Source organism: Pempheris klunzingeri, chromosome 24, assembly GCF_042242105.1.
Source record: "Pempheris klunzingeri isolate RE-2024b chromosome 24, fPemKlu1.hap1, whole genome shotgun sequence".
In the NCBI taxonomy this organism is placed as follows: Eukaryota; Metazoa; Chordata; class Actinopteri; order Acropomatiformes; family Pempheridae; genus Pempheris; species Pempheris klunzingeri.
The window spans coordinates 4,186,318-4,209,878 of record NC_092035.1 but is presented as its reverse complement, the minus strand read 5'-3'; the positions used below and the strand labels follow the sequence as shown (position 1 = coordinate 4,209,878).

Genomic DNA, 23,561 nt, shown 5'->3' with positions numbered 1-23,561 from the left:
TCAACTGCCGCCAACATCCATGCATCCCTTTTTTTTTGCTCTCTCGCTGCAGGACAATTCGGGAGCACCTGGGGGAGCAGGAGGTTTCCGTCTCTCTGACTATCGACTCTCTGGAGGAGACCGACCTGGGAAACTACTCCTGCCACGTGGAGAACGGCAACGGCCGGCGACAGGCCAACATCCAGCTCACCAAGAAAGGTGAGGCGAGCACAAGCATTGAGATTCCTTTGTAAGATGAAAAAACAGTCCAGGTATCTAAAGCAGTAACAGTATTTTACCATGAATTACATTATGTAGAAGCCTCAAAGTTAAATAATGGTACGTTACAGCTTTGGAGGTGAAAATACAGTTTAATACCACAGGCCTTCGCTCTGACAATAGAGTTAATCTCTCACAGCAATTTACTGAGTACAAAGAAGAACAACTAGCGGGATTCTGGGAGTTGACCAGTTGTTTCTCGCCTCCGGGAGGGAAGAAATGGGACAGTATTGTAGATAGTGCAGAAAGCCTATTCATCCACCTCAGCCTGAGGTAGTATTAGTTTGAAGAGAATGAAAAAGCGCTTTTGGAGAGAGGCAGCCTTCGGTGTTATGATTCCAGACAAGCTGTTTGACTGTCTGGCAATGACCTCCCCCATCACACACACACACACACACACACACACACACACACACACACACACACATAAATCCTCCTTTGATCGTCAAACTCTCACTCAGACATTTTCTCACCATTCATCACGGGCTACTGTTGCCTTTCCCCCTCCCCCTTGTCTTTTTATTCAAGCAAACATTTTTGAGTTCTTCCTCTGATATCGCCTCACTGAGGATGACTGTTTGAAAGTTGATTCCGTGATGATTTTAAACAGAGATGCGCACTTTCCAGTGTGGTTATATAAGTGAGAGTTTTTTTGGAGAGGCTAGGGGGGTCTCTGCATCCTTAAAGTTGTCAGTGTTGAATACATTTACATAGTAAGATATTTTTCGTCTCTTTTAAGCTCGCAGCTTTGGATCCAGCTTTGATGGCAGCCCAGTTCCCTTCCATTTGCTATATTAAAGGGGTTTATGCTGCACAGTTGAAACTCAGAATAAACCAGAGAAGATTAGCCTGGTCCTCACAGGATTGCGGGTCTCCGGGAAATCGAGCAGTTCCCATGTTGTTATTTGCCGCATTCGTGGCGTGGTGCAGTGCAAGGCCAGTCAGTGTTTACACTGCCTTTCAAAATGAGTCAAAGTTTTCCTCGCCTTCCTTGTCTCTTGAAGCTGTGAAAACAGCACATGACACTTCAAATGAATTTGGTCGTCTTGGCGCAGCATCAATCAGAATGTCTTCACTTATATGTAAAGTTAGCATGGAGCTGTGTCCTATTTTTACTTCTTGTACAACTTCTTGTAGTCAGGAAGTTGTGATTCTCCAAGTCCTCCTGACCAACTTTTTTTTTCCCGCAGCAACATGGCCTCAGATATTTTCTCACAACAGCAGCAACATTAAGTAGCAGACAGCTGCCTGAACTGTATGTGCTAAATAAGGTTCTTGATTTGTGAATAAGAGAAGCAGCACACTTCACTTTCACAATTCTCAGTCTTTTCACTGTTTTATTTTACTATTCAACTCCTACTCCTCCTCCGCCGATTCTCTTTTGTCATCTCCCTCCGAAGACACCAGGGAGGGATATGCAGAAGTAGAGGGAGAGAAAGGGGTGATGAATTGCCTGATGCCATGTGGCTCCATCAAATCCAGCCTCCTAGTCGTCGGGAGCTAATTTGTCTTAATCCGTCCCACTGCAGCACTGCTACAATATGGATGCCAGGCAGAGAAGAATTGGCCTCCTCCACTGTAATCTCTGCTGCTTGAGGAGCAGCTGGCTCGTTATACTGTCCAGATATCTGAGGCAGTGTTCACTGAGGCAGGAGAAGAAGTGGAGTTGCTTGGCTCCAGCTTCTCACAGGGCTTGTTAGCTGCAACACCTCTGTTCGAAAAGTAAGCTAATTCAGGATGGAGAGAAATTGACACATGAAGAGGAGGTCAGAGGCTCAATGGTGTTCCTTCTGCCCTGAGTTTTGTTCGGCCTTATGTTTGCGTACGCCCGTCCGTACGTTTGGCTGAAGGTCGACGCCCAGACAGGCGTGATGAAGCGGCGCGGGCCACGCTCGTTAGCTCCTCAGAACATCATCCTTCATCATGGGAGCTGTCAGCCTGATGGCCGCTGCAGTGGAATGGGCATCGCGCACTCCAACGAGGTTAAATGTGCATCTGTGATGGATGGTGATGCACGCGAGCCCTCTCCGTCCATGTTTATGTGTGCGTGCGCGGTATTGCAGCAATTCCAGCCTTTTACTGTTGTCCATTAGTCAGCCAATGAAGGCTGACCACCCAGATTCTTTGAGGCGTAGCCAAGAGGAAATGTTGAACTGTAAAAGATGGAGTGACATTCGACAGAAAACACTGCAAATGAAAGAAAAAAAGCCTTGAAAAAGAGACAAGATCATGAAAAGATAAAGCAAGCGACTTGGTTTTCAAGGCAAGTTACCAGAGCATGGAGCTTAATGGCTGAGCCCATTGTCCTGTAGTGTAAAATATCACCTTTTCTTCCCCCCTGAATAACGCCGCTAGTCTGGCCTCTACTCAAAATTTTGTGGGCCTTTCTAAAGACACAATTTAAATGTATTTGTTGTGTAAAACTGAAATATCAACTGTGAAGTCCGGCAGTTCCTTGTATTTAGCTGCGACCGATGCCTCTCATGAGTTCATGTCAGGCTACAGTGATGACGGATAGCGGGGAGAGGGGATCGCTTCGATCCGCCAAACAACAGGCAGTTCAGCTAACAGCCAAGTGCTTTCCCTCGCCTCGCACCTCTCTGCAGCAGCGTACACATGTAACCGATCTTCATAAGCGTGGCGCTCTGGTCTGTCACACGCTATTGTCGCAGCGGCTGCCTCAGTGGGAATTTCTTATTCCCCGATCAAGCCAGGAGGCATTAAGTGACAGGTAAAGAAGTGGCTGTACTTTCATTTCGGTTGGCGTCGCGTGTCATCTGGACACAATCCAGCCACAATCAGAACATAAGCAACATGAGGAGATGGAGAGAAAAAGCAGGAAAAATCAATACAAACATAGACTGAATGAGTACAGCCGCAGGAGATGCATAAAAACAAACAAACCAACATGGAGGTACGGCAAAGTCAGTTCCTATCCGCCATGACTGCATCGTGCATAATTTGTCTTGTATTGATGCTCTGCGATTAGATTTTGCCTAAAGTGTAATGTGGTGTTCGGCCTCCAGTGGAGGGCAGACAAGAAGAATGTGTAACTGTGCAAATGTTTGAGTTTTGGAGAGTCTAAGAAGAGAATAAATATGGTCTCACAGCATCAAAAGTCTACGACGAGACCAGAAAAATGAGGGTTTTATGTCATTGGCAAGTTATCTGGCTCCACTTGTACTAGTGCTTGTTTTTTTAGTTTCGCTTACTGTACACAAGTTATTAAACTCTCTCTCTTTCTCTCTATCCCTCTCACTGTGTTTGCCATATTAGCAGAGCTGATGTACACGGTGGAGCTGGCCGGAGGTCTGGGAGCCATCCTGTTGCTGCTGATCTGTCTGGTGACGCTATACAAGTGCTACAGGATCGAGCTCATGCTCTTCTACAGGAACCACTTTGGCAGCGAGGATATAGATGGAGGTAAGATGAGATAAGGTGCAGAACGCTATTTCCTTTACACCAGTATATAATAATCCTCCATAATCTGTGATACCACAGTGTTTTCTGTTTAGTGGATGATTTCTAAAGCGCCTTCCACTGCTGTGAAAGCATCCTTTCTGTCCCCAGTAGCACTCAAATCCCAAACCTGAGCCGTATCAGTAGGCAGTTTCTCTGCACGCATATTTATTTTTACTCTGAAAACAGCTGAGCTATTTTTCATATCTTAAAGCTGCATGTGGCACTATTTTTATGTAAATGTCCACCTGTTTTATCGGCCTAAATGACACAGATAAGAGCCTCCCATCGTTCACAACTCCTAATGGAGTCTTCTCAGCCCACTGGAAAAGCTAGATCAAAAATTGTATGCAAAATATTCTGCAAACTGTCTCCTAAACAGCAGCTCACCAATCTCTGGTCTGCTTCCTTTTCTTGTCATTCTGTATTGGCATCAATGTAAAGCCCAATCACAAGGGGGCCTTGTAAAAATGTTAATGCTGGGTGCTGTTTCCTGACATCACAATACCTGACTTCTGGGTAATGAAGTCTTGGTTTTCAAACAGTTCCCTCTGGCTGGCTTTCTGAGCCTCAGATGGACACAGTTGTCGAGTTTAGCTTTAAAAGGAAAAATGCAGCCTTGATCATGTAAACACGGTGAATACAGCAGCTGCTGGCGACGTGCTTTGTATTTCAGGGTACATTTCATTGTTGTTTTCTTGGTATTATTCCAGTGGATAACTGCTGAAAATGCAGCAGACAAAAGTCCCATTTCAGGAGCAGAATTATGAAACATTGTTTTATCAAGTGGGGCTGGGCTGGTTCTGCACATGTATGTGTCTACTGTTGAAGATCTGCATGCAAACTCCATATGAGCAAGTGCAAGAGGATGATATATTCTACTGAATTCCCTCCATAAAGCAAATCAAAACACAGTCCCAGTGCCAGACAAAAACATTAACTCTGAAGCCCCATCAGCAGCAGTAAAAGAAAAAAGACCTCTGATTGGGCCTGGTGGATGAGTCTTGCCTTGAGAATGCATCAAACTGAGACAAGGAGCAAGTTTTAATTTGATTCCCCCGTAATGAGTCTCTCAAGTACCAGTGCAGCAGTGAATTCTGGGGGAATGAGATTAGTCGGGAGAGGCTGAGGGACTGTACGTAGTGGAAAGAGAGACGGCGAGAGAGTTATGAGCGTTAAAAGGTAAAAAGTATTCCGTACCTCGCTCTTCTCCTCATACACTCCCAGCTCTGCTTAACTGTGATGGCTGCTACATCAGACATTTCAATGAAAGTCATTACCTCTGGCTGTGTTGGGCTTACGGCCCCGGAAAGCCGAGCTTTGCCGTAATGGATGGCCCAGAGGCAGTTGTGTTGAGGAAGGGAAGGAAAAAATGCGGGGCCTTGAACTTAATGCCAAACAGCAATTGTCTCCTTTAATTGTGCCACCCGAGTGAGTGCTTGAAGAGAGAAACAGATTTTCAATTTGTTCTCCAGTATAAGGGGATCAGGTTCAATAAGACACAGCACGCTGCCTCCAGAGCTCTCAGGAGACCCCTGATACTTTCCTCCACGCCGCGGTCGATTAGATCACTTCACTGCCGACTCTGCCGCGCACGCGTTCGCAAGCATGTATGCACTCATATCTGCGCCAGCCAGTCATCTCTGACTCCCAATGACAGTGTGCTGTTGGTGAGCAGCGGAGGATACGACGTGAGACAGGAACCCAGCTGGAAATGGTTGCCCGTCGAAAGGAGACAAACAGTCGCTAAGCTTTGGCAGGAGGTGGTTAACCGAGATCCCATCTCTATGGTAACCACTGCACTGACAGGGAGAATAGCTGCATGTAAGATATAGTTGCACACACACACATTTTTCATTAATAAAGCCCTTGAGCTAGTGTCTGGGATGCACAGAGACTTTTTCCCCTAACATAACTCTGCACCCACTGCCAAGAAAGTGCTTGTGTTTCATCGTGGCCACTCCAAGAATTAATTGAACGCCTGCCTCGCTCTTCTGCCAGATGTAAAACTGTAAGCTTTACGTAACAATAGGAGGGACTGTCAGCTATTTGTCAGCGGTGCAATTTAGTTAAAGACCACTCAGTTGTCACATTGTGTGGGTGTCAGTGGAATCAATAATAGGCTTCACGATGACAACAGCCGAGCAAGCTTGTCACGGAGGTGGGAACTCATCAACACTCCGCCATAAATACGAATGTCAGTGTTGTCAGCGCGGCGTGGAATTATGAGGCTCCGTCTGTGTTCAGTGTACTTTGGCAATACCCGGCATTAATAGTTTTCACACCTCACACACACAGCAGCTGTAATGCATCCCGTGTGATTTGCATATTTAAGATGCAGAGGTAAACATCAGTTGAAGCATGTATCTCGTTTGTAATCAGAAGGTCAAGTGGTGACTTGTTTTTCCAAAGTATCAGATGTAATAAAAGGAGGATGACAAGTGGAGACAAGTGGAGAGTTTGCACTAAACTGCTTCAGTGCATGTGAAACAGTCATCATCACAGATATTGTAAACAGACACTTACCAAACACTTGTGAGGATCTGCTGCTGTTTAATCTTACCGTAAACTGAATACATCTGAATTTTGAACCGAACCAAACAAGACATTTGAAGGAGCTCTGGTGGGCTAATTTCTTAGAAAGTTTTCTTGAACAAACTTTGTAATTTGCCACCAATTATGGGGGAAATGTGAGTGTCTTTAAAAGAAAAGCTCCATTTAAACCCAAGTAAACGTAAAATGTAATTTTAATCTCTCTCTCTGTCCAAGTTATTTGTCTGCAAGTAGAGTTATTGTTTATTGCATGCAATTATTACGAACCCCACAAGGAGTTTATCAGTATATGTTGCTGAGAGCTAGATTCCTATATGGTTAACTTTTTGACCATCTGAGTCAAATGTATAGGCCCGGACTAATTCTGTGTTTATTCGGTTTGTCTCATCATGATAAACAGTCAAATCTAACATATAATGATACTCATCACTTTGATCTCCTTTCAAACATACGGTACATGTGCACTGTGCCTGCTTATGATTAGTACAGTCTTACATCTTACATGCAGCTCTCTCTAGGAAATCATTCGGAAAATACAGACAAGGCACTTTTTCCTCATGTTCTACCGACTAAAGGCTGAATTGATAAAGGGAGTGATTGTCAGTCACGGCCCTATATGCACTTGGGCACCAGTCTCTTTGTTACACCCAGCTAAAACTAACATAGTGAAGTCAACAGCCCTGCTCTCATGAAGATCATAATGTTCAGTTTTTGTTGAAATTGCTTCCAAGTGGTGTTCATGATCACTTTGGTGGCTGTAGTTTATGGTTCTGTTGAATTATATTATGTTATCCTGAGAGATGTTTGGTGTTCCCCATTTATTTCAATAAAAGTAGACGAGACTGCATTGTGCGCCTGACAAACTAACAACAGAGAGCGTATGAGGAAAGGTTTAAACGTGAAGAACACAGAGCACAGGAAATCCTACTGTATGCATGTAAGGAAATACATTTTTAAACTCAATTCAGTCACTGAATCTCTAAGGCAGTCTGTGTTTTCCAGTCTGATGCAAAGCCTTATTCTTCTGGCTAAATTAAATTATGGAAAACAAAACAGTATGTTTAAAAAAAAAAAGAAGAAAAAAAAAAGAGCTCAGCGTCTCATTAGCAGTCCACCCCATGTGCTTTTGTTGCTTCAGAGTTAAGTATGTGTGTTACGTTCCAATCTACTCTCCATTAAATGTGATGGAGCCCAGAGATATCCCAGAGATTACGCCTCCAACTCTCTTTGGTGCTCTCCACTGCGAGTTCAAGAGTTCACCAGCTAACTGTGGGCTCTCTACGCACATGCATACATTATGCCTCCCTCCACAAGCAGCGAGTGTCAGTCAAGCCGCTCCCTTTGCAGTATGGGACGGAGGAGTGCTGGATGCGCTTTCCGGAGGTGTGATACACCCCCGGATACACCTCACCAGTCTCCTGCAAGGAGTGACTTCTCGGGATGCAAGAGGAGGGTCATTCCGCCTTCGAGGTTCACCTTCTGCCTCTCCCTCTTCCTCTCCCTTCCCTCCCTCTCTTTCTCACCACAGACGAGTGAATGAGCTCCACTGAAATAGCCCTTGATCTGCCTACACAGCTCCCATTTAAAAGCTAGCAGAGAAAAACAGAGAGGGAGATTTATGTCACAGTGCAGCAGAGTATAAGCCTCACAGTTGGTTATACTAAGTGATTATGAGGTTACATTTCAATTATTTTTACATGTCCCTGATGTTGTAAAATGAATTGCACGTTATAAAAACGAGTTAGATTAATTACATTCTGTCCTGTAAGAGTGGAGAGCACTTGCCAAATATCAAGATTACCCACCGGGAAGTGAGTGAATCTTGTTGACAGTCTCGTAGCCCTGAGAGAGACAGGAATGTAAAATGAAGAGGATATTAAAAGCTTCAGAAATGGGATACTGTGCTGAGAATTGATCCCAAAAATCCCCTCCTCTTGAACCCCTCCGCTTCCTTCTACCGGCTCCCTCATCCTCAGCTTGCTTCTTCTGCGGTGTCCTGACGAGCTAAACATCACCTCACGGCTCTCGCACCGCAGGAGGCCACTCCAAAAGCAGAGGGACCAGAGTCGTAATGAAGGCAGAGACTCGCAGATCCAAACCCTGCTCGTGTCTCTAATGAGTTTACCTCAAAGGCTGCGGCTGTGCTCACACTGCAGCTCAGACTGTCCCAATTCTGTTTCCCCCCTTTTGTGGCACAGATATGAGAGTTTTCATAAATAAAGACACACATACAGTAGAATCTGATATTAGTATTGTTTTTTTATGAATGACCCCAAATGACAGAATCTGATTTGTGGCTGAGTAGCAACACGCAACACATTTTATCACTCAGTTTTATGTGCAGACAATGTGAAATATTCTCTTCTAAAATGTTTGTCTTCAATAGAGGTGAATGGAACTTAATTTGGCTTTGTCAAAGCATCAGAAATCTACACTTGAACACTTCATCTTCACTATTTCCTTACTCAAAATGAAACAGTTTGCTGTGGAGTAACCAGAAAACACAATCCTCCATTGTGCAGTGATGGAGGCAGAAACTCTTCCACACCAGACTGGAAGAAAGTGGAAATAGTAAATTGACTCTTGAAATGACTGAGCATGTCTGCAGTAAAATATGGCTGCAGTTTAAAAAAAAAAATGCCTCAAAGTCCAGGTCAAGGACCAAATCACTCTAATTGATGAAGTGGCTCAGCTGTTCAGTGAGCTTTGAGCACAACATTGGAGCTGAGCTGTTACTGCAGGAGCCAAAGGCTTTTATCTCCCTCCTGTAGTAGTCAGAGGCTCTGGGATATCTCGCTTCCATGTCTTCCACTTCCACCTCCTGACTCATTGTGCTGAAGTGCTCCGGCTCGAGAACGCTAAAGTCCTCCCTCACTCCTCACTTTCCGTCTCCCCGCTCACTCCTTTCAAATCCGTCATCAATCAGAGCTTTCATGTGGGATGGAGCCATGCCATGCGTCGGCCTAGCAGGCAGCGCTGGGCATTTAGCTCGGGCTGGTGTCTAATTTGTTTTGCCTGCAGTGGGCAAAGTAGCTATCAAGGTAACATTATTCGTCAGTGGGGACGGAGCTGTAATGAAAAGCACACAGATGGGCAGAGGTGCCCAGAGGTCAGTGTAATGGAGGCGTCATGTCTCAATGAAGTCTCCCAGTGAGTGAATAGCCCTCTCTGCAGCAGTGTGAAAATAGATTGTGAGCATCTGGGGTATAGCAGCACAAAGCTTTGCTGAGCAAAGCAGGAAACATTATGTCCAAATCATAAAACATATACTCATTTAATTGAAGCAAAGTGGTTTGGGGAGCCTTTTAATGCCCATACACGAAGTGATGCAAGTATTCAAGGGGACAGACTTTCTTTTATTCGGCTTGCTGAGAGCAAGGCTTTATTTTCTCACCCTGTACCTGCGTGATAGCAGAGGTTATAAAACTAAATGAAAGAGCCTGGTGTGAAGGACCTGAGGAATAAAGATTCTGCTAACAAACTTTGCCGGTGTGCCTGGTGGATAACAGGAGCTATGATATGTTACCCATCTCTGTGTCTCCCCACCCCCACCTGCAGATAACAAGGACTATGACGCTTACCTGTCCTACACCAAAGTGGACCCGGACCAGTGGAGCCAGGAGACCCGGGAGGAGGAGCGCTTTGCCTTGGAGATCCTCCCCGACGTGCTGGAGAAGCATTATGGGTATAAACTCTTCATTCCAGACAGGGACTTGATCCCCACAGGAAGTAAGCTCTCTCTCTCACGGCGATGTCGAGTTGTGTCGAATGTTTTGTGGCTTGGTGTTGCTCGTGGTGTCAGTGCAGTGGTCACATGCCTTGTTTGTGGTCTTGTGTTATGCATTTGTGTTGTGGCCTAACTAGACCTGTACGACCATCATTGTTTCAATCCAGTCATTATGAAATTAGCCATTTCTAACCACTGGCTGAACTGATCAGTCTGCTCAGAGTTGGCATTTAGGGGTTCTTCAGCCTAGGATAGGAAACAGCAAATACTGTTTTGCATTATTTCTGACACGTGCAGTTAATTTAATGCAACTGCTGTTGTCAATATATTATAAAGGGTAGAATATATAGCAACACAGACATCACAATACCATGAGAAAAACATCTAAAAATAGTTTGGAACAATCATTTTGCACCTCTTTAAAGTCCTGAAAGCAGTGATTCCCAACCACAGGTACTTATGCGCCAGGGGGTAAATAGTTAGAGGCAGTAGTGTGTGGACACTATTTTCACTATGTTGTTACTTCTGTAGTTGCTAGGAAGCATGTGGAAAGATCGAGGAGTAGCTTAGCTAATAAATACATTAAATTATTATTTGATTTCAACAATATATCCTCATATGGAGTCTGCCGTGACACCTGAACACCATGTGCTGTGATTAAGAGCGCATGGAAAGTAGTGAGAAAGGCAGCAGAGAGGCTGAAACAGTTAATGGATAAATGGATCAAGTAGTTAGCAAAAGCTAATGGATAAATGTTTAAATAGATCACTAATGGTAAATAAAAAAGGTATTCATCTGATAGGGCTGTGGTAGGTCTGGCAAGGAAAGGTCGGGAACCACTGCTAAAACACCTCCAATCAACGGGGTCATAATAACAATCTGTTTTTGGTCTTGGAAGTATCCCAGTGTTCTTAGCAGCGCCTCTGAAGAACCCCTGAAGTTTAGTTTGCCTTTGTTGTAATGGCTCCTCTCTGCAGTCTGCATGTCTGGCAGAGAGGCCGTATATTAAGAAACAGGGTCGAAGAGCAACTGATTACATGTAACAATGTTTCATGAGTCCAACACTAAATGAATGAAACATTGGTGACACATCAGTTAGAATCACCTGAAAAACATAGTCACATAGTTTTAGGAAGAGACAATATAGTAGAAGCTCAATGGACCAGAGAAATGTGTGCTTGATTTCAGATAATAGTAATGAAAGTGATCTTTACAGTCTGCTGTTTTAGCCTGTAGGTGTCAATAGATCAACAGATGAGTCATACTAGACTGAGAATAACTTTCATATGAGTTTACCAGTGGTGCAAAGTAACTATGTACATTTACTCAAGTGCTGTCCTTTATTTCCTTTTTTTTTTGCTACCATCTACTTTATTTCTACTTTATATTGCACTTGTTAAACTACATTTATTTAACTGTAATGGTCACAAATTACCTTGCAGGCTAGGATTTTCTCTCAGTTTAAACTATAAAATGAGTCAAATCTGCTCTTTATACTTAATCCATCAGTGATAATCAGCCAATAGCATTCTTTAATACCCATAATACCACTTGAAAGAGTATTTTTATCAGTAACTTATGCAGACAATACTTTACTGTACTTTTACAGAAGGGAGGTTTCCATTGCAGGACCTTCTAAATACTTCTCCGACCTATGACTTGCTCTTGAATTCCCAAAATGCTCAGCAGCTAATCTGCAGCAACTGTTGACTATAGTCCAGCTGCCTCTCCTGCATTCTGACCTGCTCGGGCTTTCTTTGTCAGAGAGAATTACAAGGAGCTTTACGTTGTGCCTTAAAAATGCTCGCTCAGTGGGAAAGGTCAGGAATTAGTTGCTTCTTTATGTACTCAAGCATTTAAAGTGCATATGTAAAGTCTGTGGGAGGCATAAGAGCCCATGTTACATATGCAGCATAATTGGCAGAACAATCCAGCCGTATTATTACAGCCCAGGCTCCAGACAGAGTGTACCTGCGCATGCTGCTGTGTAAGGACGTCAGCTGTACAGTCAAAAAGCTCTCTATGCATGGACTTTAATGCATGTCTTACACAGTATATTTCTAATGGAGCGCCTCACCGTGCCCTCTGCTTATCTTTGATTAACCCATCACACAGATGAGTTTGATAATACCATTATGTTATTAGCCTCCATTTGAATACTTGCATCTGCCTGTCACATACCGCCATTACTAATTATGCTCCTCTTCCGTGGCATTGTGCCAAGGTTATAAAGTCAGTCCCTTGCTGTGATTATGTGCTCGATGCGGGGGGGACTGTTGTAATATGGGAAAAATGGCATAAAAATGCAAGGATTGAGAGGAATCTAAAGTGCTATTCCAGCTCAGTGGCACAGCTCGCTGGTTTGCTGTGTCTATATATAAACATTTAGTTCCCATTGGGAATGTATTAGCGTCTCAACAGTCGATCTAATGAAGACTAATCCACAGCGATAGATACACACAGTTTGGCCATTTGGGGCTTCAGTTTGTCTCAAAAATCCTTCTGATCAGTAACGTGCTACTCCACACACTGCTGGATCTTTTTGAACATGTTAAACATCCCACCACTGTCTGATATCTGATTATCTTACAGATCTGGTGTACATTTAAGCAGTAAAAGCACAACCTTGCTGAATCTCCTGTCACCAAAATCAAAGGCTTCTCCTTGGCGTTTTTATGCTACATGTCCCATATTAAGCTGGAATAAACTGGTCGCTAGTGGAACATCGGTGGAGACACACAGTTTATGCCAGAGTTTATGTCCCCACACTGACAGAACTGTTTTTTTTAAACATGCCTTTCTGACAATCTTCTGATCATACTTTGAATGTAAATATCTATGTTTAGGTTTCACCAATGATCATTTCCAGGATGACACAAGACTACTTAGAGGTACTTATTTTCCCCAGATTTTTATTTTGACGCTATTATGAACACACACTGATCAGCTTTTCTGATCAAATCAGTCAAGTCATACTTTGTAAGGGTTTATCAGTTGTTACTAATGGCTTTATTAGTGGGTAATAAACTGCATTAATCAACTATTTATTAACATTTATAAAACCATTATGTACAACAGAAATTATTACAGATATTTTTTACTTGTATTTACCTAAATTAAATATCAGTCACACAGTTTTTTTTGTGTTTTTGTTTTAGTTAGGAAATTAGGGTTCACCTCATCAATACCATTCTAACACACTGTCAGTCCCAGAAATAGATTCAAAAGGTTTTCTGGTGTCTAAACTTTATAGTTAAACATCCAACAACCATTCCTGTGTGTCCAAATACAGCAAAAACACTCTTAAGTTCAGGTGTGAGCTCAAAAGTCATATGAAGACACATCAGGATGAAAGGAGGCGTGAGGCGATGATCTTTTACTCCGTCATGTGGCGGCTCAGGAGAGTTGTGACTGCAGTGTCACAACCTCTGACCCTCCCCTGTGGTGGAGCTGTGGCTCTGGTGGGACAAACTGTTCTTACCGACGGCGGCTGCAACTAAATTTGACAAAACCAGAGGAAAAGTATGGAGGACAGATGGCTACAGAATTTATCACTGACTGGTATAAGTGGAGGTCCAGCTGCTTAGCAAAGGGAATAAACTCTAAATGCCTCCTCTATCCCTTATATTCTTCTGTTTATTTGTATCTACACCTCAGATACTCAGTACCAAAAGACTACTGTGTAACACCTGTAGTTCAGTGTCATTTACAAACCAGACTTTCATGTGCTTCCTTACTGCCACTGTGCCACTGAGAACTCAGACGCCCATTAGATGTTTTTTAGTAGGAAGTTGGAATTTCTGGCAGTCCAACATGTGTTGATGAGAGAGCAAGGTAGGAATGACTTTCTGCCTCATATAATGTCAGCATCGATTTTGTTATTGTGTAGAGAGGAATCAATTATTACACATGCCACACGTTGATTGTAAAGCTTGTGAGGTCTCCGAAAGGAGGAATTTAATCTATAAAGCTATAAAGCGTTACCAGGCAGCACCCCAAGAGGGCAGATTTACTTTCAGTTTAATCAATTCAAAACATAAAATGAAACTGCAACTCATTAGCTAATTATATAGTATCCATTTATCCATTCCCATTTGTTTTATTCATGATAAGATAAAGGAAAAACTTGTTTTTTCCTGATTGGTTTGACCTGAACTGAGCAGGCTGGAACCCTACCAAGGAGATTTAGCTCCAGGGACGCATTGGGACAAATTAGTGCATGAGGACCAATTACCAAACAGCAAAGAGATTGACTTGTTGTGTCTAAGCAAAGGGCGACTTCAAATCCAAGTTTACTCTAATCAGGTCTCTGTCATGATGAAGCCTCAGGCAGAGCGTGGCATGAAAGGACGAGTTAATTCTCAGAGATGTGGGGAGGAGGACGGAGAGGAGATGTGGCGTTTGTTAGCTTAAAGACCAGCAACATATTATTCACACACACACACACACGTAGAGAGGAGACAGAAAAATAGAAACACACTTTTTCTTCACACACACAAGGGTCATAAGCTTTGATTAGGAAGTGAAGCCCTGTTAATCCTGTCTAGCTGCTGTTGAGGAGCCACTCTGTCTCCACCAAGAAGGGCTAAAAGCTGACATTAGCTGCACACTCACACTCACACACACTCACACACTCACACACACACACTCCCCACCTCCTCTTCAGGCCTTAGGATGCAAATGTAGGTTCGCACAGTTACCTTTGAGTGTTTTATGTTTATTGTCAACTTACAGTGAAACCAAGTGATCCCCTCCTTGTTTACAAATGCATCTTTTAATGAAATGTTTGCTTTAGATGTTAGAATAAATGATACCATATCTATCTTCATTGTATGTGTCAGTATCCTTGTGCCAGAGCGTGGAATAAATTAGTGTTACTGTAGATGTTAGAATTCATCCAATGTTTAATTTAAACAACTTCAATCTTCTTTTGTTTATTTGAAAAATCACACTTTTATCATCTAAAGTTAACTGGGTTTGGTTTCTTTGAAATGTTGATAAAAGGGAGTAGTTTGGTAAGCAGTCGCTATGAGGCCAAGAGAGTTCTTCAAATAGCTGCCGTGATGCATTTCATCAGATTTTCATCAGCCATTAGCTCTGTGTACTTCATGTACAATCAAAGTCATCTAGAAAATGAATACAGCACACAAGCAAATAGAAATAAGTCATACACACAGTTGAGCTTTTCATTTGTGCTGCTGTTTATCCAAGTTACCCATCCGTGTGTGTATCTTTGTCTGTGTGTTCAGCCTACATCGAGGACGTGGCACGTTGTGTGGACCAGAGCAAGCGCCTCATCATCGTCATGACGCCCAGCTATGTCGTGCGGAGGGGGTGGAGCATCTTTGAGCTGGAGACGAGGCTGCGCAACATGCTGGTGACCGGCGAGATCAAAGTCATCCTGATCGAGTGCGCCGAGCTGCGCGGCATCATGAACTACCAGGAAGTGGAGGCCCTCAAACACACCATCAAGATGCTGACGGTCATCAAGTGGCGCGGGCCGTCCAGCAACAAGCTCAACTCCAAGTTCTGGAAGCAGCTGCTCTACGAGATGCCCTTCAAGCGCATGGAGCCCCTGAGCATCTCCCACGAGCAGGTGCTGGACGTCAGCGAGCAGGGCCCCTTCAGCGAGCTCCAGACCGTCTCGGCCATCTCCATGGCGGCGGCCACCTCCACCGCCATGGCGACGGCACACCCGGACTTGCGCTCGACCTTCCACAACTCTTGCCACACCCAGATGAGGCAGAAACACTATTACCGTAGCTACGACTACGACCTGCCGCCAGGCGGCACGCTCCCGCCGCTCTCCACGCTAGGCAACCAGCACACCTACTGCAACATCCCCATGACGCTCATCAACGGACAGCGGCCGCAGTCCAAGTCGCCGCGCCAGCAGAGCCTGGAGGAGGCCCACGGCAACAACGCCATGCTGCCGCTGCTGCCCAGAGAGACCAGTATATCCAGCGTCATCTGGTGACAGAGACGGCGTCGGGCGGGATAGACTGAACCTTTATGATGTCCGTCACAGGCAGGAGTCACCACTGGCACTCTGACCCTGAACGCACCGGAGCCAGATGGACCTGAATAGCACTAAGCTACTTGCTGCTGTTGAATTTGCACCAGGAAACACCAGGGGGAGGGAGGACGGAGCGTCAGACACACGGACAGGATAGTGATGGAGGTGGTGGCAGATTTTTTTGTTTTTGTTTTGGTCCAATAAGAGCTTTTATTGAAACTGAACAACAAAAAAAAGTCGCAAGGAGAACTTTTTTGTATGCCTGTATAAACACTCACATAACACAAGCCAACACCTATGATAATTTACCCAGAAAGTCAAGGAATACAGGGTCCTGTACATACGTTTTTCTAATTCTTTGTAGCATCAGTGTTTGGGACTTGTTTATGTTTTAACATCAGTTGGGACTCTTTTTCTTTTCTTTCTGTTTTTTTCAGTTTGTACAAAAGTGAAGCAATGGCCTGTGAGATGTTTTGGATAAACCGTTGTTACCTTTATCTTCATTTGTTGGCTGGTGTAGTTTATAAAGCTTTTGGGGTTTTTTTTCAGGAGGGTGGGGGGGTTTAGGGGCTAAAAGTCGCAGCCTTTGGGAGACGAGAACGACTCAGTTTGGATTTCCGGGAGTTTCAGCTCCGCCGGCTGCCGTACAGGTTGAGAATCTGGACTCAACCAGAATATGCAAAATATGGAGTCCAGAGAGCAGGAGAAGAAGGGTTTTCCCAAATAGATCATATTCCACTGCTTTCAGAAAAAGTCATATCTTTGAAGGGGGATATGAAGAATATGGTGCTAGGCTTCACATCTCTGTTTCTCTCACGATTTACTTTAAAAAAAAAAAAAAAAAAGCCTTGCTATTTACCTTAACAGATGATTATATCACCGAAAAATTAATTATGTGTATTATTTTATGAAAAAAGAAAAGTCTATTTTTGTAACTGAGGGATATTTGCTTAGAGAAGTTATACTACAGAGTTTCTGATGGAAGGAATCGGGGAAACATGCATAAAAAAATGATTTGTTATGTGGAACTGCACAGCTCACGAAAATCGATAGGTCAGTCACTAAATGTCTTACCCTTATATTGCAAGAGAGAAAAAAGAAGTGTGTTTGTGTTTTCATCATTAAAAAATAGGAGTTTTGACATTTAAAACGTGCGGCGGGTTGCAGCCGATGTAAGGATGGAGCTACGCGATAGATGATGTCAGCAGGGACGGAGGAGAGGAAAGCCTCGACATCCGGTGTCACCTGAAGCATTTACCACACCTGGTCTCCTCTGTAGGACCAAACAAGGCTGTCCAGGGCTAAAGCATTACCTCTGTTATTCATTTCCTCTTTAAATGACAGCTCTGTTATTTGTTTGCCATCCCCCTTGTCAGCGGAAATGATTTGCCAGCTGAGTTGCGCTCTCAGGCAGATAAAACGGGCCTTTCACATCCCGGTTGTGAACGCTCGGAGTCGAAGGAGCATAACCACTATAAAGATGAAGAGTTTCATTCCAAAATGAGGCTGAAAACATCTGTAACACCTGAAAAAGTTACCGACGTGATGATACACTTGAAATGCTTAGTTATTAATCTTAAAAAGTAACATTTTAGAGGATGTAATCACTTATATTTTTGACCTGCTGACCAGTAATTGGGTGTCAGCTCAAAACCAATAGCCTTTTCGAATGAAACCCTTCTGAATAGGATGTAATTAATGCCTAAGAGTGAAAAAAAACTGCAAACTAAAATCTGGAGTATTTGTAACTATACAATAGAAATGCTACTTAGAGCACGTTAGACCAAAGCAAGCTACAGCGAGCCATTCTCATTCACAGAGCTTTTTTTTTTTTTCTCTGAGGGAAGCTTCCACGGCGATTGGTATGATCTCATCAAATCATACGAAACAAGAGCTATTCTCACACATCCACCCAGACCTGTAAAAGCGGCGCGTGTACTTACTCCTCCTGCAGCTGTGCCATACCATTTGTTTTTCAAGAAACTAACCTCATACTAAAATACCTGCAGCATCTCATAACGTAGAGGTGTTTCATCTAGTGCCATAAAATATGCAAAGTGAGGAACTTGTAAACAATAAATGGAAAAATCGTGCTTTTTCCCCCGTTTATCTTCCTGCAATCTTCCGTTATTGCTTTTTGATTTTGGAATATTTCAGAACAGGCCTGGGTTTTTTTTTTTGACATTCTTTTTAAGTGTTTGCTGTAAACTGTGGGGAGATCTTTCAATCGACCAACAGATTATAGGAGCCAGGCCTGTTTTTTTTATCCGCCTCAATCAGACCTACCCCCCGCCCCCCGCCAATGAAAAGCAAGACATGGACTCCGTTCAAGAGCACCATTTGTGAGCAGAGCCTTGTGTCGTGCTCTGTGACGTGGCGTTGTGTAAATATAATCAAGACAATAACGTGATTAAGATGAAGACAATCGAGCCATATTCATGAAACCAGTGGTCATTATTCACACGGCCTCTCAGAGCAGAAAAACTAACCCTGACTGGAGGTTCACGCGTAGAATCGATGAGATTTCGACAGGAGTTTGGCGTCGGCCCCCCCGGCTTTGGGAGGCCGTGTGAATACAAACGTTTGCATTTTCTGAGTGGGGCGATACACGTTTTTTGTTTCATGATGAATTGAACATTTTTGGCGACTTGGCTTTGATGATAAAGATGATGATGATGATGATGATGAATAACAATGACAATATATAGCACAGAATTATTCCAGGCACTTTCACGACTCTTGAGACGACGTCTCTCCTGTTTCTGATTTATTTTCTATTATGTATCTGCAATGTTCATTAAAAGAGATACTGTTATTATTAATAAAACCACATTTACGGTAATGTGATTCCTCAGTGTGTGTGTGTGTGTGTGTGTGTGTGGAGAGAGTGAGAGCGCTGTATTTGTTTGCCACCCGGCCCACTTTGTTTATGGAGCAGCGGCACAGATTGCTGACGTTGCCCCGGATCCCTTTTCCTGGCGGGGGGCCAACGCAGCCCCAACCGCCATAACTCTGCGGTCTCCCGTAAAACCTTGAAACAACAATCAATACGTCTCCTTATTCCACTCAGAGACTGAATCAGCCCGGCCTCATTTTGGAATACGACTAAATCAGGAGAGTCGGTGCATTGAGAAACACTTTAAAAAGTCCATGTACTGATTGTTGTTTGACCTTAGTGCACTTTTGGCTGAAGTCACACAAACGGCTGGCACAGACCGGCTCCCAGAACAGGAAATGGATTTGTTGTTTGGAGTCAAAGATGCAGCTCTCATTTTAAATGATCATGCAAATTGTGAATCTGATTATTGGCTCAAACAGGACTGGTTTTATACCTGCAAACATACCTAATGATGTAAAACACTTTAAACTGTTGTCAGCTTGTTTCTAGAAGACAACTGGGGAGATGTTTCCAGCAGGAGTTAATCCACGGCTCAGTTTGTCCAGCTAAACTGTCACAGCTAATGTCTGCAAGAAAACAGGATTCTTTTTCTTCCAGCTTCAAGGTAGATAAACAGCCCTCCTCTGTTTTCCCCTCTGCCTCAGAGTGCTCTGCCCATAGTGGAGCCATTTACTTATTTTGCAGCACTGAAGAGAAAAGCAGAACCAAATGCATGTTGGGAGGAATCTTAGAGTTCTGCCAGACAGTGTTAACTAACCTCAATGTGCTCTTTCGAAACGTTGGTCACGATTTGGTTGCACATCAGGATCAAATGTTTGTATGAGCCAGATTAGAAAACACCAAGTAACAGCTGGCTGCCTACCAGCACCTGTTAGACCGACTTACTGATTATCACTTTGTATTTAATTTGCTTAAGCTGCACAAAAACATGTCAAAAGTTAAGTTGTAGTTTCGCAGAATTTAATGTGTTGGATCATGCTGGCCGGGGCCAGTGGTTGCCTAGCAACCTCACAAACTGTGCACAGCCAAGAAATAATAACTTTATCCCTCATAAAACCACAAACTTGATGTTTTTACGCTTTACGATCTTGGTCCGGTCCAGCACACGCCAGAGCTCCCTTCAACTTAAATATAATCAGTGTGTTGTGTGAAGTCATTGCCGTTCCCATTGTGCTGTTTTCTCTCACAGACCAGCTGAGTGAAGCCTTCCAGCATGCAGCAGCAATGTAAAGAAAACCGAATGTCTTCCCACAGGTGAAAATAGCCCCACTAGATGAGTCAGACCGCTGCTCCGCCGTGCAGAGCCGAGCAGCTGCATCCTCGTCCTCATCACGTCCTCCTCCACCTGAACCGGAGGAAGCATGATGTTCTTGTTTTTCTGCCGCCGTGGCCATAACATGAAGCTGCATTCTAATCATCTGCACCCATGTGAACATAGAAAGCCGCCAGATGTTTTCATCTGTGCTGACACAGTGCCATATGGTGTGTGTGTCTGCGAAAACGGGGAGTTCCTAAGCTTTGGCACCCCCCCCCCCCTCCTCTCTTCCACTGAAATCATTTTCACTTCATTACAGTGTCACAGCATAATAAGCTCCCTGAACAAAAGCATGCGACGTGGGGGAAAGTGGAGACATTCGCTGCAGAGAGAGCAGATCAGATCTCTGAGCAGACGTGCACATGCACAGATGTTTTGTTTCCTCCTCTGCCTACACACACACACACACACACACACACACACACAAACACACTTACTGGTGGAGAGTATTAGTCACTCTGGCAGGTATACCATGCCCCTCCACGTCCCACAGGGCCTTGTTACGTGGAGCTCTGTGCTCGGTGCCCTGTGTGACATGTCTTCCACTCCAAGAACCAGGTCAATTGTCTGTGCATGGATAGGTGGCGGTGGAGGCTGTGTGTGAATGTGTGTGTGTGTGTGAGTGAGTGAGTGTGTGCTGAAAGCATTTGGAGAGTGGATGCAGGCAGCTGTTAACCCAGTTTTGGAGTAATTCTGAGCTCACCATGGTTCAACACGGCATAATTGCCAGTGCATGCAGAGTGTAAGATGCAAGTCATGGATCACTGATCACCTACCAAGCCCTTTAATTCATGGTTACTTCCTGCAAGAGAGGCTCCATCTTCAATTTTGTATTATTTTACAGTAGTATCGATGTCTGTGTGGGGAGGTTGGGTATTGATTTGACTGTGGATCCAGCCGGCTGTCTAAGGAATACTGTTGTATGTCTTAAATGAACAGATCAAAAATGACAAGTGAAATCACATTATCTCATTATAATCACAATAAAACTCTGCTACAGTGAGTCTGAGCCGTGGCCAGCTCCTCTCCTCCAATGGAGAGATGGAGGGAGAAAAGTGGCCACCGGGAAATTGAAAGTGAAACGCTGCCATCTGCTGGTCAGACCTCACCCTGCACCCCAGCTGACTCCGTCCCTCGCAAGGCATGCTGGGAGAGAAAGACCCAATTTGAGCCATTATGGCGAAAGTGTGGTGATGGGGAGATCATTCAGTCGCAACACAAATCACACACATCTTCTCTAAATGGCCCCAGCTGAGATCTCTTTGCCGTCTCAAACCTATAATAGTGATGAATGGAGATGTGCACATTTTCCTTTAAACTTGCTTTATCGGCCATTAGACAAACTGCTGCTGCTACTTACAAAGCACTTTTTATAGCTCCTAAACCAGCAGTGGTTTTTTTCTGTCTCTCTGAATACCACAGCAAACACAGAGTAAATATCTATAATGAAGAATATGCCATGTTATGATGATTATGATCTGAGCTGCAGTAGATCAGTAGTCTGACACTATATCTGAGAATATTTTGGGCTGCAGGTGGTTTTATTATTGGGACAGTGAAGGCATCGTGTAGTTTGCAAAGCATTGTGGGTAGGCCAGGTGAGGCGCATGTTTACACGCCGCCTCAGCTCCACCTTCTGTCGGCTCCTGTGGAAGTGGGGGTCCAGTTTCTGACCAGGTAAGAGCCAGAAAGGCAACAAACCTCCTGGAAACATGTCCGCTGTCCTGTGAGCTTCGACTTTTGAATCAAACAGTTTCGTGGGAGTCACTGAACGCAGCACTTGTTGACTTTTACCAGCTCCGTTACTAAGATGTTACTGTTGGACGTGTTTTTAGAAACGGGACCGACAAAGGAGGAAGTTAGCACCTCTAAATAAAAGTAGCGCACAGTGAGAAGGATTAAAACTGTTTTGTGGTCAATTAGTTTAACCGGCAACAGAACGTCAAGTGTGTGAACTGTCGTAACGTCAAGTGTGTGAACTGTCGTAACGTCAAGTGTGTGAATTGTCGTAACGTCAAGTGTGTGAACTGTCGTAACGTCAAGTGTGTGAATTGTCGTAACGTCAAGCGTGTGAATTGTCGTAACGTCAAGTGTGTGAATTATCGTAACGTCAAGCTTGTGAATTGTCGTAACGTCAAGTGTGTGAACTATCGTAACGTCAAGTGTGTGAATTGTCGTAACGTCAGGTGTGTGAATTGTAACGTTAAGTGTGTGAATTGTCGTAACGTCAGGTGTGTGAATTGTCGTAACGTCAGGTGTGTGAATTGTCGTAACGTCAGGTGTGTGAATTGTCGTAACGTCAAGTGTGTGAATTGTCGTAACGCCAGTTGCTGCTGTGGAAGCAGCAACTTTTATGTTTTGTTCTTAATTTAATGTTCAGCCAGAGTATAAAAACAGGATTATTGTTAAAGCATCTTTGGTTCAGCTTCGTCGTGGTGGCTCATTAGATTTAACTTGTTCATTTATCAACTGCTATTTTCCATCAGACCTTTCATTATAATATAACCTTAACGCTGGATGAAACATTTTCCTGCATTATGTGTGAACAGTGTTTATAAACTACAGTAACAGTCAGAGGTTTTCTGGGGTTCTTTTATTATAAATACATCCATGGTTACATCAAATGTGGTTTCACAGAACTAACACGGCAAATGATTTTTGTCATTATGGATCAATCTGATTATTTTCTCAATTAGTAGATTGAGTGTTTGGTTTGTAATTGTTGGAAAGTAGTGAAAGAAAGTCACAGTTTCCTAAAGCCTGACCTGATGTCCTCAGGTGGCTCGTTTTGTTAGACCAGGAAGCCAAAATTCAGTGATATTTAAGATTAAGAAAAGAAGAAATTCCACATGCAGAAGTGTTAACGAGAGACAAAATAATAGTCAGAAATAATTGTCTGAAATCAACTCATCCTTCCAGCTTCGTGTTAACTGTGCACGTGAAGGAAGTCCACATCTAGTGTGAAGTACAAGTGTGTGTGAGCACAGGATCTGTCTGTGTTTTTAAGGCTTTGTGCTGTTGAAGCAGGCTGGTCGTGTTGTTTGTGATGTGACATCCTGTGCTGAGACGAGTGTTGGACTCAGTAGCTGAAAGGAGAAAACGGGCATTAATGCAAAAAAGATTGTGGCGGTAATATTCCAGGCTGAGCTTAAACTTCTTTTGCTGCCATGAAAGGCTGCATCTGGAGGAAAGAAAAGCCCTGAGAGGACGAACCGAGAAGCTGCACTCAGCATACGGTCATTGTCATAAGCAGCAGAGAACATGGAGTTGGTAACTTTTCAGACTTCTTCTCACCTGACCTTGAGCCTTGAGGGGAGACTGAAAAGTGAAGAGG

General features: G+C 43.7%; 1 protein-coding gene across 1 annotated transcript in view; it reads left to right on the top strand.

The window, feature by feature from the left end:
• Positions 1–16,621, top strand: part of LOC139223664 (interleukin-1 receptor accessory protein-like 1) — a 235,375-nt gene extending 218,754 nt beyond the window's left edge. Inside the window, exons 8-12 of the mRNA XM_070855634.1 lie at positions 53–198; positions 3,535–3,681; positions 9,829–9,999; positions 12,844–12,888; positions 15,247–16,621. Of these exons, the coding sequence (XP_070711735.1) occupies positions 53–198; positions 3,535–3,681; positions 9,829–9,999; positions 12,844–12,888; positions 15,247–15,974 (1,237 nt within the window). The 3' untranslated portion in view covers positions 15,975–16,621. The remainder of the gene's footprint in view (positions 1–52; positions 199–3,534; positions 3,682–9,828; positions 10,000–12,843; positions 12,889–15,246) is intronic.
• The last annotated feature ends 6,940 nt before the right edge of the window (positions 16,622–23,561 follow it).